This window comes from Spodoptera frugiperda, chromosome 17, assembly GCF_023101765.2.
Source record: "Spodoptera frugiperda isolate SF20-4 chromosome 17, AGI-APGP_CSIRO_Sfru_2.0, whole genome shotgun sequence".
In the NCBI taxonomy this organism is placed as follows: domain Eukaryota; kingdom Metazoa; phylum Arthropoda; class Insecta; order Lepidoptera; family Noctuidae; genus Spodoptera; species Spodoptera frugiperda.
The window spans coordinates 6,518,276-6,536,061 of record NC_064228.1 but is presented as its reverse complement, the minus strand read 5'-3'; the positions used below and the strand labels follow the sequence as shown (position 1 = coordinate 6,536,061).

The 17,786-nt window shown below is 36.7% G+C and overlaps 1 protein-coding gene across 1 annotated transcript; it reads left to right on the top strand.

Annotated features, from left to right (window-relative positions):
• The first annotated feature begins 135 nt into the window (after positions 1–135).
• Positions 136–7,159, top strand: LOC118276852 (lysophosphatidylserine lipase ABHD12-like). The gene is made up of 10 exons (XM_050699896.1): positions 136–339; positions 898–1,019; positions 1,562–1,675; positions 2,227–2,355; positions 3,199–3,291; positions 3,963–4,097; positions 4,683–4,831; positions 5,370–5,537; positions 6,552–6,679; positions 7,018–7,159. The coding sequence occupies exons 1-10, from the start codon at positions 329–331 to the stop codon at positions 7,124–7,126; spliced, it is 1,158 nt and encodes a 385-aa protein (XP_050555853.1). The 5' UTR covers positions 136–328; the 3' UTR covers positions 7,127–7,159.
• Positions 7,160–17,786: the final 10,627 nt, after the last annotated feature.

Genomic DNA, 17,786 nt, shown 5'->3' with positions numbered 1-17,786 from the left:
AAGGTCGTATCGGTTCGGAAATACCGCCGACGACAGCTCATTCCACAGTTTTGCTGAAACTGTGGAAACCTATTTTCATAAACTTTTGAAGGGAACCAATGATAATTTTCTTGGTCTGAATGATAACCATAAATATTAGATAAAGTCAAAATCAAGCAAAATGTCAGCGTGCTAATATATCTATATGAATTTACTATAAAATAAATAAAATTACTTATATAAAAACATAAAAAATCGTATAAAATGATCGAAAAAAATTGCGAAGTTAAAAATCTTGAAAATATAAATTTTAATAAAGTAAATAAATATAAAATTGCACCTTATCAATATGGTTATCGGGTAAGTATTTATAATGCTATTATAATTTACACACAAGGTGGTTACATACCCATAAAGTCACCGAAATTCGCGGTCGCCTCCATTCCAACCAGTTTTAAGTGTGGGAGAGCCATGCATCGGCACGAATGGGCCGGCTCGACCGGAGTGATACCACGGCCTCACAGAAAACCGACGTGAAATAACGCTTGCGTTGTGTGAGTGGGGTTATTGGAGTCCCAATTCCCTTCTCAATCTTCCTAATCCCCGATTTCCCAGCAACTCTTTAAATTCCTAACCCCCAAAAGGCCGGCAACGCACTTGTAACGCCTCTGGTATTTCAAGTGTCCATGGGCGACGGCGATTGATACCATCTGGTGAACCGTCTGCTCATTTACCGGCTTATACGATAAAAAAAAGGGAAACATGCTGCGGAAAACTTAACGTGCCTAATTAAACTCATCATTTGGTGTAGATCCTTACCTAGTTGCGTAACAGGGGAAGTTCCATCGATATAGGTATAGATATACACTTTGTCTCCACTGACCCATATTCCTAATACCATATTACCCATATTCCTAGGACCATATTAGTGGCAGGCGCTTCGGTGACGGCGAGCATATTTGTAGTCCAGGTGGCTGTGTTGCCTCTAATATTTAAATACAGCAAGTCAGTTCAAAGGAAAATGGTATTTTCTAACTGCAGTAAGCATTTTCGTTTTTCTTTAAATAGACTTGTATTTTAGCGAGGAATGTTGGATTGTTTGCATTGAACAGGCTCTTAAATCAAATTAAAAAATGATACATTTCAGTTAGTGCGTAGGTATACCATTGAATCTTTTAACAAGATTTTCTATACCTACCTATATCGACCTGAATCCTGTCTACAGATATTTTGAGTCCCACGTAGGCGATGCCACGGGCTCAAAGCTAGTACATAATAATATGAATGGTAATATAACGCAAAGAGCAATTCCTCAACTATACGTTTTGCTATAATAATTATACTAGGCGTTTCGTTCATAATCGGTACTGCGGACTACCTAGCGGGTTTACCGGGGCTCCGGCTCCAAAAACAGGAGTAGGAACGGGGTGGTTTTCATGCAGTAATAACAGTCTTACACTCTCGCCTCGTTCAAGGTAGAAAAAGTCATTGTATGATTTTCTCCCCTTACAAAAAGGGCGTTTACAAAAAGTTCTATAATATAATTAGTGGTAAGTAGATGTCAAATTAATTTAATTCGCAGTAAACTATCCAAGACACTTGGATTACGAGAACCCGTCAAGTTGTAACGTCGTCGGAGGAAGACATTTCAATATCTCGTTCCAGTCTGTTGTCGATTCCTGTCCTATCAAACTCGGTAATCGCATTAACTACTTGTATACCTACTAGAGTTAGTGTTAGTTTTAATATTCAATACTAATTCAAGTTGATGTAGTAGTGAAATCCTGTCTAGGTCATTTACAAATTTCGATATTTATATTTTAAATTTTAATTTTACTGAGGTACAATAACATCACAAGCGAGCCTATAAAATAGCAGACCTAATAAAATACCTATTAATGCAAGAATATTTTCAGACAATTATTATTCATGCATCATTCATTCATTCATGCTTTATTTCCCCTAAGATCAATGTAAAATGAATAAATGATTAGTTACTACGTATTTACCTACCTATTATTTACGGTAGGCGCGGTGTGCAACTGGCTACAACGCAACGTGCAGCGGGTTCGATTCCCGCACGGAGCAACACTTTGTGTGTTCCACAAATAGTTTGGGGTCGGAGTGAGTGAAGTTGTATGTTTGTAAACACAGCCACGATACAGGAGAAAATTCTAGCGGGGTAAAGTACTAATAAACGTATTGTAGGGCAAAGTTTGAGTTTAAAAAAATACTGAATTATTGCAGGAGCGTGGCACATAGTGCCGTGTTCAATGTTTCGCGAGGTGTTTGTGATTCGTGACTACCTGTCCGTGGACGCTCGTCTCCACAATGAACTCAAGCGGACGCAGAACACAGTCGTACTCTACTGTCATGGTGAGAGAAACACTATTATTTACTTACGACCGAATACTCAAACGCTACTCAATTTTAAGACGCTCTCAATTGTACTTCTGTCACTATCAATTCTTTATAAATTGTCAGAGATAGCACAATATTTAAGTACAACTTAAAATTGAGTATTCGGGCGTTAGGTACACACACACACACACATATACAGGGTGTCCTGTAAGTCGACGTACAAGTGGCACCAGATGATCTGCAAGGTTCCAACTACATATTATCAGAAAAATTTAAAAATTTCTAAGTCCTACAGCTTTTAAACAGTAATTTTTCGTATCCACGAAAATGTACACCCTGTGTCAGTCTTTTAACTCTTGTTCCTACAAATCTTAATTTTTTTATATATATAGGATAATATAGTTTTCATATTGTCTATCCCTAACCCCTGAAAGGCAACGCACTTGTAACTCGTATGGTGACGCGAGTGTCCATATGGCGACACCGATTGTGTACCATCAAACGAGTAGTATGCTCTTTTGCCGCACTATGTCAATAAACATTAACTATAAATTGAGTAATTATAGTGTACGGTAAAGCAATATTATTATATTTAGACATTTTCTGCAGTAAATCTATCCAAAAATAAAAAAATACCAGTTATTGTAGCGCCTACTATTTTTATAAAAGCAATTGATAAAACAGAAAGTAGCTATGATAAAAAAGTAGGCGTCACAAATAACCACGTAAAATTATTTACATTTCTATACAATGAAACGACTGTTGATTCCTTTAACAAATAAATATCATTATTTTCTATCTATCAACAACAATACAATAATTTCCATTTACCTATTATACTAGAATAAATTGTTTCAGGCAATTCAAACCACCGCGCTTCGCCGCACAGGCTACAAATGTACAAAGTGTTCCAAGAATTAAATTTCCATGTGATTACATTTGACTACAGAGGTATATTATTACATAATGTGTAATTAATTTTGTGTACAATGTTTGATGCAACGATATTTCACGCGAATTTTGCTGTTGATAATGATGCTAAATAATGTAACTTCAACTGTTTTGGTGCAAACGAACTAATTCGTTTTCAATAGTAAATTGATGAAATAAATAGTTTGAACAACGAGAATAGTATTTTGGTAATATGTGATAGAGGTGTTATAGTAAATTTGAAAGCACAGAGATGAGTGGGTAGAGAGTAAGGAGGCATTTGCCCAACAGTGGGATGATCAGGGCTAAAAATTAATGAGCATAAATAGAAGTGTTTCGTTCAGTTTTTTTTAAGAGGAGAAAATCTTCCAATGACTTCTCCCGCCTTGGGCGAGGCGAGTGAGTGTCAGACTCTTATTTACTAAAAACCACCCCGTTCCTACTCCTGCTTTTCGACCCGGAGCCCCGGTAAACCCGCTAGGTAGTCCGCAGCTCCAGTTGTTCAGTAAGGGTAATAAATAAACCTACATGATTTTTCAATTTTATACATTGAAACAGAAAAAAACACTAGAACTTATAACATAACTGGGAAATATGCTACCTTACAAATATTTGGAACATTTTAAATCAAAGAGTATCTACACTCTTTTCTTGAAGGTCATATAGGTTTGGAAATACTGTCTTCTGTTCAGGATATGGTGACTCCACGCACGTGAGGCCGACGGAGCGAGGAGTGGTGGAAGATGCACTGGCGATGTATGCCTGGCTGATAGAATCCCTCAATGAGAAGGACAAACCACCTGTTATCATATGGGGACACTCTTTAGGTAACATTTTCCTATGTGTAAGTGTGGGAGAGCCATGCTTCGGCACAAATGGGCCGGCTCGACCGGAGTGATACCACAACCTCACAGAAAACCGACGTGAAACAACGCTTGCGTTATGTGAGTGAGTTTACCGGAGGCCCAATTACCCCCTTCCCAATTTCCAATTCGCTAACAACCCTTAAATTCCTAACCCGCAAAAGGCCGGCAACGCACTTAAAGCGCCTCTGATGTTTCGGGTGTGCTTGGACGGCGGCGATTGTTTACCATCAGGTGAACTTTATCCCATAGAAATACTATTTGCCTTTTTTTAAGGGGGAAATTCATCCGATTTCTTCTCCCGCCTTGGACATGGCGAGAGGGAGTGTCAGACTCTTACTGACTAAAAACCACCCCGTTCTTACTTCTGCCCTTCAAGCCGGAGCCCCGGTAGACCCACTAGGTAGTCAGTATACAGAAAAACTTCAATGAAATAAAAGTGGTCCTAATATACTGCCTTGAGGAACCCTGTTCATGTTATTACTAATTTTGGGTAGTTTGAATTTTATACTGTAAATTCAGCCTTATACATGGAGTTAATTGTCTCAGGAACGGCAGTAGCAGCAAACATGGCCGCCAATCTGTCAGACCTGTGCCGCACCCAGGGTCGCGCGCAGCTGCCGCCTCCAGACGCCGTGGTGCTCGAGGCGGCGTTCAATAACCTCACTGATGAGATTGAGAGCCATCCCTTCTCTAAGGCAAGTTTTATTTTGCTCCTATATGCAACGTCACGCCTTTTATCCCTGAAGGGGTAGCCAGAGGTACACATAGCGGCACTTGATGCCGCTATACAATGTACATCCATTTTGCACCATTTGTGTTAGTCCCATGTAATAGGGGGTGAGCCTATTATTTTGTTTTTAAAGAAAAAAATGTTGAAACATTTTTGTTCACAATTTCCTACTTGTCAATTATGCCATCAAACTTACCATTTCACTGGCATTTATTGTTTGGCACGCATCGGATCAATGAGCACTTTCTCACTTACATAATTATCCTTTGTGATGGTGTTTTGAACAATTCTACTAATTTTTATCTAGCTAAGAATTATATTACCTTGACTTGACCCCAGTTTTTTAGGGTTCCATAGCCAAATGGCAAAAAACGGAACCCTTATAGATTCGTCATGTCTGTCTGTCCCTCCGTCCGTATGTCAAAGCCATTTATTGTCTAATTTGGCCGGACCGAAAATGTTCCCTAAACCCTAAGTGTAAAAGACAATTTCCGTTCCTCCAGTTAGTATCCTGGCTGCCTTATTACAAGGATACCTTCGTGAAGCCATTCGCTGCATCATCAGAGTACACGTTCACCACCGACCAGTATCTGTGTTGCGTGCCAGATCTACCAATCCTCATGCTGCACTCCAAAGGAGACAAGATTGTACCCTTCAATCTAGCTGTTAAGGTATTTTATTTTTTGAGGGGGAAAATCATCATTCCCTCTAACCTTTTACGTTGTCCGCAGCTCCAGCTGTTAAGGTAACTAAGTTTTTTAATTAGCCCTTTTTACCATAAACGGAAACTATATGGCTCAATTACGTAGTTTTCTACATGGTGAGCAACGCATAATAATACCTCTGGTGTTGAAAATGCACTTAGTTAGGCTATGGTGGACTGTAAGCTTTGTCGTTACCAATCTTACTAATATTATAAACTAACTTCTGCGAGCGGCTTCGCCCGCGATCCCATGAGATAAAAAGTGTCCTGTATGTTATTCCAGATCATAATCTACCCCTGCTCCAAGTTTCATATCAACACACAAACATTCGCATTTATAATATTAGAATGGTGCGAAAGTTTGTGAGTTGGCGACTCTGTGTTTGTTTGTTTCTCAATAACGTCAAAACGACTGAAGGGATCGGGATGAAATTTGGAACAGGGGTAGGTTATGGTCTAGAATAATAGATAGGTTTATTTTTATGCCATGGGTAAGCGGGTGAAGTCACTGACAGAAGCTATAGCTGTAGTATAAAATAATTCGACCGAAAAGGCGGTGTCAATATTAATCGTTTCTCGCTTTGAATAAAAACGAGGTGCCAAAATTTTTATTTCTAAGAAAAATGATAACACTATCCGGTAATTTAAGTATTTCAATAGAAAAGATAATATCATTATTATTTTATCAAGTTGTAAACATGGCTTCCATTTTTCTTGGATTTGACCAAGGCCTTCGATATGTACGATTTAAGACTTAGCTACCAGTGTTTATACGATTGATTTTAGCGATAATTTATTTGTTTACAAGGGTTTAGTTTTTCAAATTACAACTGTATTGTATAGAATTTAGAGAGTAAAATTCAAACAACCCAAAATTAGTATTACATTGAACAGGGTTCCTCAAGGCAGTATATTAGGACCACTTTTATTTTATTCAAGTTTTTCTATAAACTTTATACTACAATTAGACCTTTTTGTCCAGTTACACACAAAAGTGGCTGAATCCCGACAGAAGTCGAATGCTCCGCTAGTGTTCCATGCATTCGAGCGCGGTTTGGGACTGGGACACAACAACTTATGCGAAGCGACGGAACTGAAGGATGTGGTGGCGTAAGATTATATTAAATATATGATATCATGTTATATGAAATATCATCATCAACAGCCTATAAGTGGCCACTGCTGACCAAAGGCCTCTTCTTGTACGGAGAAGGTTTGAGCGTTAATTGCCATTATTACGTTATTGCGCACGGAGCAACTCTTTGTGTGATTCACAAATTGTTGTTTTTAGTTGAATTAATGGCATAGTAAATGCATTTTTCCGTTTTGTTAAGGCTTACTCCGGTACTTTATAGTTTCTGTTTTATTGAGATTAATTGTTAAGCTAGCTATGAGCTACTCGGTGATCCGACGGCTGATGGGATAAATATAATGTTTTCTTTTTTCAGACAATTTCTGAAACAAGTCAAGGAATCAAAGAAGCCAAGGCCTAAGATCAAAGCGAAGAAATCTCTATCAAAGAAATCTCTATCAAAGAAATCTTTATCAAAAATGTAGTATTTGAAAGCATGTTCTTTTAATTAAAAAAAAATATGTGCTAATAATTTCTTTTATTTCTATAAACCAATTGCTTTGTAGAAGTGTCGCTGTTCAATTGTGAAACACAAGTTCTAAATCGAGTTGTTAGGTTTTTTTTATGCTATAAGCCGGTAAACGAGCAGACATATCACCTGATGGTAAGCAATCGCCGCCGCCCATGGACATCTGAAACACCAGAAGCGTTACAAGTGCGTTGCCGGCCTTTTGTGGGTTAGGAATTTAAGGGTTATTGGGGAATCGGGGATTGGGAAGATTGGGAAGGGGGTAATTGGACCTCCGGTAACCTCACTTACACAACGAAAAACAACGTAAGCGTTGTTTCACGTCGGTTTTCTGTGAGGTCGTGGTATCACTCCGGTCAAGCCGGCCCATTCGTGCCAAAGCATGGCATGTTCGTTAGTCTCGCTAAAACTCGAGAACGGCTGGACCGATTTGGCTATATTTGGTCTTGAATTATTTGTGGAAGTCCAGGGAAGGTTAAAAAGGTGAGAAAAATGTGTGGCGGTATGAAGTTTACCGGGTCAGCTAGTAGGCTATAAAACATCACGCTATGATCAAAAGGAGCCGAGCAGTGTGGATGAAACAGCGCGGAAGTAGCTACTCAAAGATAAAAATACCATACTAAAAAAGATTGGAATAAATAAATCAACTGACATTGTCGTCCCATGTTATAAACTTATAATAGAAAAATCATTTCGTTTTCTCTCATTTTTACCGACTTTAAAAAAATAAGGTGTTATGTTCGAGTTATTGTTGTTTTTTTTGTATAAAGCTATGTTTAACGACCGCCCGCCGGAAATACGTCGCGTTCCGAATAAAGATTGTTTGTTTTTTGCTTTTAAATGTCGAAGGTTATTTGTACCTACTAGGCTTTTTTTTGAGCGGGGACAGTGACTTCTCCCGCCTTAGGCGAGGCGAGAGGGAGTATCAGACTCTTATTGACTAAAAACCACCCTGTTCCTACTCCTGCTTTTCGAGACGGAGCCCCGGTAAACGCGCTAGGTAATCCGTACCTAATAGGCTGGTTTTCTGCTAGTCAAATTGAATACTTATTTTGAAACGTCAAAACAATGATATTATACATTTGCGTCAAAAACAATTATTTTCTATTATTACTTTTGTATGAAATAATGCGTTATGACGTTATCAGTTTTTTATTTCTAGGAAATTAGCCAATAAATTCGAAAATTAAGTCTTTTAATGACAGTGTGATTATTTTTAATGTTATTATAATCTATTTTTGACCGAGAAAACTACGTTCGTTAAGTTCCGACCATTTGGATGCCTTTGGACGTAAACTTCAGGGACAATAAAAGTATACAAGTTTTGTTTTAATTTTTACGAAATTTTTTCAGTAGTAAGTAGCACGTATTTTGGATATGTATTACCCGGTATTACTTACAACATAAATTGTGAAAAGTGGATGTACATTGTACAATGGCAGTACGTGCCATAATGTGCACCTCTGCCTACCCCTTCGGGGATAAAAGGCGTGACGATATACAAGTCATCATTAGCAACCTAATAAAAATACCACATACAGCGCTGCTTACACCACATGTCAAAATAAAATCGAACCTCGTACTCTATTCTAAAACCATAACAGACCTTCAATTACTAACATTTGTTACATCTTCACTTATTTCGACCCTCTACTACAATCTCTGCTGATACCCCTGCCATACAAGCGTGAAATTACGACGTACTTGAGTACGAACGCACATCAACCTATACTCACCTTTATATTGTATTTTCAACTTTAGCTCTAAGAGAATAAGGTTGTGTTTCTATTGGGAAAGTTTGGTTATTTGAAATATGTTGAAATGCACGTCAAGCTATACTCTCCTTATAATGTATTTTGAACTTTATCGTTAAAGGGATAAGGTAGGAAATATTGCTCGTCTGGTGTATGTTGATTTGCGGTTGTCTTTACATGTGGGTTCGCGGGACTCTAGTAGTGAATATTGCCGACTACCCGCCGAGTAATTGCCGTGCAATAGGGATGTAATTTCTGGAGCAAAATTATCGATAGTTTTTTAATTGAAAAATATTTTTTGTCATCAGGAAACTTATGCGTATTTTCACCAAGTTCTCCTAAAAGTCAAAACAGGAGACAATGACGTTTTGATTTTGACCTATCTAGTGACACCTTTTTCTTCAGGGGGAAAATTATCCAATGACTTCTCCCGCCTTGGGCGAGGCGAGAAGGAGGACTCTTACTGACTAAAAACCACCCCGTTCCTACTCTTTTTACTTTTCGAGCTGGAGCCCCGGTAACCTGCTAGATAGTCTGCAGCTCCGGATCTAGTGACACCTAGCAGTACAAGTAGTTAGTTTAGATGTTCTCTCGCGCTAAGTAACTCTTAGTAAAGATATTGTTTATTAAATAATGATTTAAAACGGGCATTATTATTGGAAAAGTATTAAAAATATTTGTATAATCTATATACAAGTAGTACTCGTCCTCAGAAGCATAATACAACTAAATATTTCAATCAAAATAAATAATTAAATAAATGAACAGCTCCATGTATGTACCTTGACCACCGAAGAGCTGTAATGTTGTAGGTTGTCTAGGAATGTTACGGACATGCGGCGCGGCTGTTATAATGCCGTATTTGTAGAGTGCTCAAATTAGTTCAAAGAGAATGATGCACTTTTGGCTTACCTAGTGGGCCTATTTCGTTTCAAGATGATAACAAATATGTATGTGGTTTAAATATTAAGTCATAAAAGGTTCCCCATACGGTATATAAATATCATTATTGCTTTTCATTAGTCTCCATAAAACTCAAGAACTGCTGGACCGATTTGGCAAATTAATCTTGAATTATTTATACAAGTCCAGGGAAACTTTAAACTTTAAAAAATGTTGGATGCAGTACGAAGTTTACCAAACTAGCTAGTACCTATAAAATAAAAATACCATTGCGATCATATCTTTATTTGCAAAGCAATTATCAGCTTTTATAGATAACTTGATTGATTTAACAAAGACTGACGGATTATTCCCAATATATCATGAAAGATAGATGGCAGTCACTTCATTTTCAAAACTACGTACTGCTGTTATCTAATCTGGTGTGTTTAATCTAATCCAGTTAAGTTGGTGTAAGCCAGGTATTAAACTAATTACTCAAGAGATTAAAAATTGTTTAATATCAACAGTAGCAAGAAAAATCTGCCTAATAAAAAAAAACAATGTTATTTTAAAGTGAAAATCTATTCATCTGTCTACGTTTTACACAACAAGTCTTTTTTTTTAATGACTTCTCCTGCCTTGTGTGGAGCGAGAGGGAGTGTCAGACTCTTACTAACTAAAAACCACCCTGTTCCTACTCTTGCTTTGAGCTATAGCCCGGTAAGCCCGCTAGGTAGTCCGCAGCTCCGGCTGGACACAACAAACCTACCTATTCATAATTATGTTATCAGTGTTGGTACTCACGTAACTGTTTGACGAGGTACTCGACTAGTTTCAAGCAATAAAATAATAATTAATTTAGTATGTCTCACGAAAGTTATAATAATAAAAAGCCTACCTATTATTCATCCAACATATCGTCGTTCATATTGCAATTAGTCCCATGTCAAAAATGACAAGTTTACAGGAAAGTAATAAAAAATATTACCTATACCTACTGAAAAAAATACTTCATAACATCAACATGTTTTAACTACCTAATGGTATTTACCTATTGTGTTAGTTGAACAAATTGCAATATGAACGACGATATTTTTTTCATATTAAAACTATCGACAAAATAATATCGACACATCCACATCCCTACAACCCATCAAGTGAGGGGTGAAATGTAATATTCATAACAGCGCTTTGTGTGGCCATTTTGCGGCAGCGGGCGAGTGCCGGCACTCCCTTACACTCTGCGGCACTCTGCACTCTTAGCCCTCCGTATCAATAGCTATTGTGCTTACCACCTGTCGTGCTAGTCATGATATTACGTCATTAGTTTTAGATAGTATTTTATTTGGTTTGTGTTATGTGTGTATTATGAGTTTGGAATACTTAAAAGTAATTTGACACTCACTTTTTACTTTATTGAATCGTCTCTGAAATATGTAAGGGATATTCAAATGATTGAGCATTTCTCAAACTCTAGTTTGGTATACTCAAACGTCAGTTATCGATACCATTCAATTTTAGGATCAACTTAAAATTAACTTGTGCTCAAACCCCACTTAAATGAAAATACGGCATACCTACTTACGCCTATTCGAGACACAATGCTTTTCTGAGAATTTTTGAAAAGCAGAAAAATCTTACTAACAGTTTATCCAACCCGGGAATTAGACTCCAATTGAAATAAGGAGTGAGTAAGCCGATAACATAATAATTAACACATTGAACGCCGTGGTGGTCACCGGTGACCGACGTTAGCGGAGGATTTGCTTTCAACAGTTTTCTATTGGCAGTCAAAGACTTAACCAAATAGATACACAAAATTATACACGTATATAAATAAATAGGTATAGGTACTACTTACCAACAAGTAGACAAAATCTCCATTACTGAAATGATCGCCCGAAGCCTGAAGCGAAGGTGAAATTAAATGGACGGCGGATTGTTTCTACTTAAAGCTAAATGTATTTTAATTGTGCTGTATTTACAGTTTTGTATTTTTATTTTTTACATTTTGTTCAATTTTGTTTTGTTTGTAGCTCTCATTACTGGTCCATTTCATTAGTTACTTTAAATATTTTTAAATAACTGTTTATGGTTTCTACAACATAACGTATGTTGTTTCCTATAAGCCGTTTTCTTTTCTTTTGTAAAACGTTGCCCCACACTAGGTCTTTCTCCTGTGTCGTGGGTGCGTTTACAAACATACAACTTCACATACACATGACACCCAGACACGAAACAGCAATTTGTGAGTCGCTCCGCGAATCCGCTACATCGCAAATAAGTTTATATAGACACATATTATGTGCACCTCTGATACTCCGTCGAGCTCTAAAAGGAGCGATGATACTTATTAGAATAAAACTACGACTTATTCTTCAAAACCATACTAAACTTGATGGTTACACGTTTATAACCTACTTCACTAAACAATATAACTGCCGCACTCAGAATCATTTAATGATAACCTAAATTGTTTTTTAATAACGATTTTGTTCCGCTACTGGACTGGCGGTAAGAAGACTAACAACAACGAACGAAATCAAAGTTACAAATAAAAATATTTTAGAATAAAAATCTGACTTGGTTATTCATATAGTGTTTTGGCGGGAGGGGGGATCATTCAATAACTTGTCCCCCTTGGGCGAGAGAGGTAATGTTTGAATCTTACTGCCTAAAAACCACCCTGCTACTACTCCTTCTTTTCAAACCGGAGCCCCGGTAACCCGGTAGGTAGCCCGCAGCTCCGGATTCATGGATATAGTCTAACAAACTTAAAGGCCAAAGCACCAAAACTTTTTGATACAGACACCCAAGCTATGAAACAAAAACTATAGCCAGAGTACTAAAAAGAAAAAATCATGAAAATTACATCAACAATAGCACTTCTTTATCCACATTAAACCAACAATAATTGTTGATACCCCCAAACAGAACACGTGTAGACATCATTAAGTAGGAACCATCTTTTAAAAACATTCGAAAACCACAATAATCTTCATCATCCCCATCGTTTTTTCCATTTTTTCCATATTTCCATAAATCATAAATATACCATTATTTATTACAGATACAATTACATCAACCCACGGAGTCTTGTTTATACCACCTACCTACAGCACGGACCTATAACAAAAATTATTCCAACAAAAAAACATCTTGGGCTCTTTTAAATAAAACAAAAGAGACCACAAAGACATGTCGGTAAAACAATTGAGTTTTTATCGATAACAAACGTCACATCACTAGCTGTGTGATTCACGAATTTAAGTTCTTTTGTTTAGGAAATAAGGGTGAGTTTTATTTGTAGCTGTTTTGAAGTTAAGACTGTTTGAGTGTGTGGGTAATGAAAGTGGTTACATATTTATAAAATGGAATCGATTTTTAAATGAGCCAATGGTGGGGCTCGTTTGGGGAGGCGGTTACGGTAGGCCCCACCCAACGTTGGATGTCAGATGAACGTCTGCTACGCTTTTTTGTTCATTCGCTCAGCGTCCACCGACGCGAGCGGTTGCCTCGGATGTGATTGTCTACAATATTTATCATGTTTTAAACTACACTTAGTGGGCTCCTGGACAATTTTATTACGTATTATGTTTTAAAGAATGTTCTTTTCTTAAACATTGTTTATTTATTAGTTAAAGGAGCCATTTTGATATGGTAATCGTATATGCTAGATCATTTGTTATAATTAATTCATTGGCTTAGAGAATAAAAACGAGATACATATCAGATTTCTTTATATTTATTTATATCTTAATTTAATTGAATGTCTTGTAATGTTCACGAGTTTTACTGAACATAATTATAATTATGTAGGTATGTATAAATAATTACATTATTTGCAAGTAAAATGTTTGCCTTGTTAGTTGCGTGGTTGAGTGTTTGAAGCTTGACGTTTTGGGTTCGATTCTCGGGTCGGGTAAAAAATTCTGATTTATATATTTTTTTTTGTTTTTTAACCTACAATAATGGCTGATGAAAGGTAATAGGCTCGGGCCTAAAATGATACCTATTACAATACTAGTGGAAAGTGGGAGTTACTGTCTAAACTACATAGTATTCACCTCAGCCTCTGCTTACCCTGTTGCTAAATAAAAAGACACAACACTAACATAAACAGAAAATCACAAAATCACACACATCAAGACCTACTTAAGCAACAAAACATCGATTGCCAACATCGATTTGTCGATAGCAAAGTATCGATATATTTTACGACACGGCACAACACTATCTCCAGCTGATCTTGTCGTCTTACCGCGAAATACACGGCGTCAGTCGGTGGTTTAACTTTGAAATATTGTGTGTAATAAACATAGATGGTATGTACTATGTTCTACTATATTTAGGTACTTGTATGTATATGTTTAAGTGTGGGAGAGCCATGCTTCGGCACGAATGGGCCGGCTCGACCGGAGTGATACCACGGCCGAGCAGAAAACCGACGTGAAACAACGCTTGCGTTGTGTTTCGTTGTAACTTGTATGTTTACCCAAACTCGGGACTAAAATTTGAGCGTCACATAGAAGCTGTTTCGCGCAGAAATCAAACTCGTTAAACATTGTAAGTATATTTTTATAATAAGTACAGTAAGACATACTCGATTAACTAAAAATAACGGTTTACTCACGTAAATACATCAGAATGGCTTAACTAGCTCATGAGTAGCATGCGTCCGTGCGGGTAGTAGACTTTGCGACGTCGCCGCTTCTGCGCTCGCTGCTCATGATGAAAAGTCCCTCTGCGACCGAAACTAGTAGAGCTTTTCTCAATTAATATACGTAAGTAAATCGTGATTTTTAGTTGTAAGCATAATAACTCATTCAGACAGATCCAATATCAAATTGATGCGACCAGCTATCACGACAAACGGACCAAAGCACAACAAAGAATCATAACGCCTCAAAATTTCCTTTAACCGTCACCGGCTATCGCTCAAAAGGAATCAGTCTACCTAGATAGATGTCCTATCCGTTTCCTGCCAGAACTTGACAGGGTAAGCTTAGAATGTAACTGCCATAAGATTTGCAGTTTCTGTTTTCGAAGGAAGGTTACTCCTGAATCCAATTCCCATTGATCGACATTGATATTGCAAAAGGATGATGCCAGAGTTTCTATGAAATTCGTTCTTTTTTGGTCACGAAAGTTAGCAATAAATGGAATTGTAGTATGCAATCTGTGAAGTTTCGGACGAAACTTCGTTTTTCGTTGAATTAGAGTAAGCCCCCTGGTCCCACCTTCCAATAGCTATGTGTGTTCCTAATTTTAGTTCGTACACAGTTTCATACTTTATTTTATTAAACATGGTAGTTTTATCAGTAGCCAAGTATTGCTATTTTTACCACATACATAATTGCATTTGCTCACACTAGCGCCCATTGCATCCGTATTGCGTGGACATTAAATGAACTAAACGGTATTGAGTTTGGTTTTATATTCCGTACTCTGAATGCCATTTTAACAGCTACGATTGGGGTTGTATAGTTTTTGACATTGAATAATTATTGAGATTTTATAGGATTGAAATTGCACCTTACTGTTCTGAAAAACCGAAAATAGTAAATTATAATTATTTTGCTCGACCTTGGAATCGAACCCGAGACCCGTTGCATCACTGCTAAAACAGGAGTGATGGACAATATAATGTTATATTGTATAACACTAACTAATTAGTATTGTCCCATATGTTATACTAACGAGCCTATTGCCACACATCTGATAAAATTTTGGCACCCTATTAATCTAAAGAATATAACATATCCAATATATTATATTTTACCTGACCTGAAAATTAAGTCCGAGACCAACATAAAAAAACACTATCGAAAACTTATTAGACAAGATTTACATCCGAAATATCTGCCAATACGAAAAATTTTAATGGTCGTCAATTTCACACATTCTTACAAATTTATAAAACCACAACCGCGATCCAGTCTAAACAACTTATTCCCATAAAACCAACAATATATCAAGCTACCCTAATTCTTTGAACTACACCTACATTTCATGCAGCCACCCATCCGAATCCAGACCTCAATCACCGCAACTTAACCTCACCGATCTTACGCACCGCTCACAGACAATAAATAACCTAAAATCTGCTACATTAAAACCTCCGTGTCCACTCGGTCAAGGAATGTCTATGGCCGTACATTTTTTTCCTTCGTTCCTTTTTTAAATATTCAAATCGAATCACCCAAATTAAGTAGCCATAAACGGAATCAGCTTCCAAATTTGAATATTTCATTCTCACTCGTACGACGAGCGCGCTTTGATTTGTGTTGTTCTTTACTCTGTGTGAGTGTTGTAGTGATGTGGTATATCGATAAATTTATTTTTTATAGTGACGTTTTTTTATGTTTATTCACTGTAAATAAATATATAAATTATAACAAAATTAAGAAACTTGTGGTCACAATAATTAGGAGACTAGAGCGCTAACATTAATTCGGATACCGTTAGCGTTTTTCCATGCTAAACAAATTAATTTTACGTCAATTAATACAACTTATAGGTTCATAATGAACATTGATTAACATAAAAAAATTAACAACACTGTTACTCTTGGTTATTAAGCTCAGTTTTATTGCAATACATTGTACTTTTCCATTATCGGATGTAAACCTATAAAATGCAGTCTTAATCATAATTATAGCTTGCTAAACGAATAAGTGATTGCGAATTGACTGCAAAATTATCATTAAAGGAACAAAAAAAATATTAAAGAATGGCTTTAAGTAACTTATGTACGAGATATTAAAAGGTACCTGTTCGCTTAGTCTTAGTATTAATGAGAAGTAATTTATAGCGGATAAATTAAGATCCAATTACTTTCTTACCTTCGTTTATAGCAGCTTTGAAAAAACTTTGAGTGATGGCAAATTTATAATCCTGTCACGGAAACTGATATTTACTCGTTAAAACCTCGCGTGATGAACTTCGCAACTCATTAAAGACGAGTGTTAATTTCTAAAATACAATAATCGATATCGATACTTTTTATTAAAATAGAACAGCCCATCACTAAACCTTTTGTCGCATCGCGCCGCGCGTTGATAAGAAAACATTTTAAATTAGTAGTAAAAAGAGTAAAAAATTTTTGTAATATATACATATTTTTTTTGTAGGTTTTTTTTTAAACTTGTATTTTGTCGAACAAAACGGGTAGCCGCTACCAAGCGATATAAATTATATCATTTTTCACTGCGACATCCCTAACCGAGGTAAAAAATGAGGATCCATTCAACGTTCGGAGTTTGAAAAAGTTTTGCCGCGCGCGCTTTTTATACGTTTCCGGGCGGCGGGATTCCATTATTGAACTTTATAATTCGAATGTTGCTCAACCGTTATTAATACTTCGGCGTCCATTGCTCGTTTTATTTTGAAGTACTTTTTCTTATTGATTTTGAGCAAGCAATGTATACGAAGGTTGTTTTAGGTGTTTTTAAGGTCGCGAAGGTGATCACGTCGGCTTTTTTATAGTTTTCGTCTGTGAGTAAGGTTTGTACCGTATCGGGTTGTAGGGCGAGGTCCCAATTGATAGCGGGGATGAGATATTATGACGTCATAAAATTGTGGTTAAAATTATTGATGGATTTTGTTTTAGCTTTTGTACTGAAGTTTATAAATAATGTCTGTAGTTTTATTTGTGTTGCTTAAAATACCACGGTTTTAGAGGCCTGCTAAGCGCTTTGACAATTATTATTAAACAAAATGTAAGACACCTTCATAGATCTACCTAGAAAGCATTTCGGTTGAACAGAATTATTATTAATGAATGTAAAAATAATACTCTTTTCTTTCTTCTATTGTTAAAATTCGCTGCACAATCAAACAATTTCGGTTTAACGACTTACTTGTTAATTGTCTAGGTATTAGTTTACTTATTATTCTGTGGTATTAGACTTATTTTAATGTAATTGGTATGTACCTAATTATAATATGAGTCTCTAGCGAGGTTTGAAACTATAC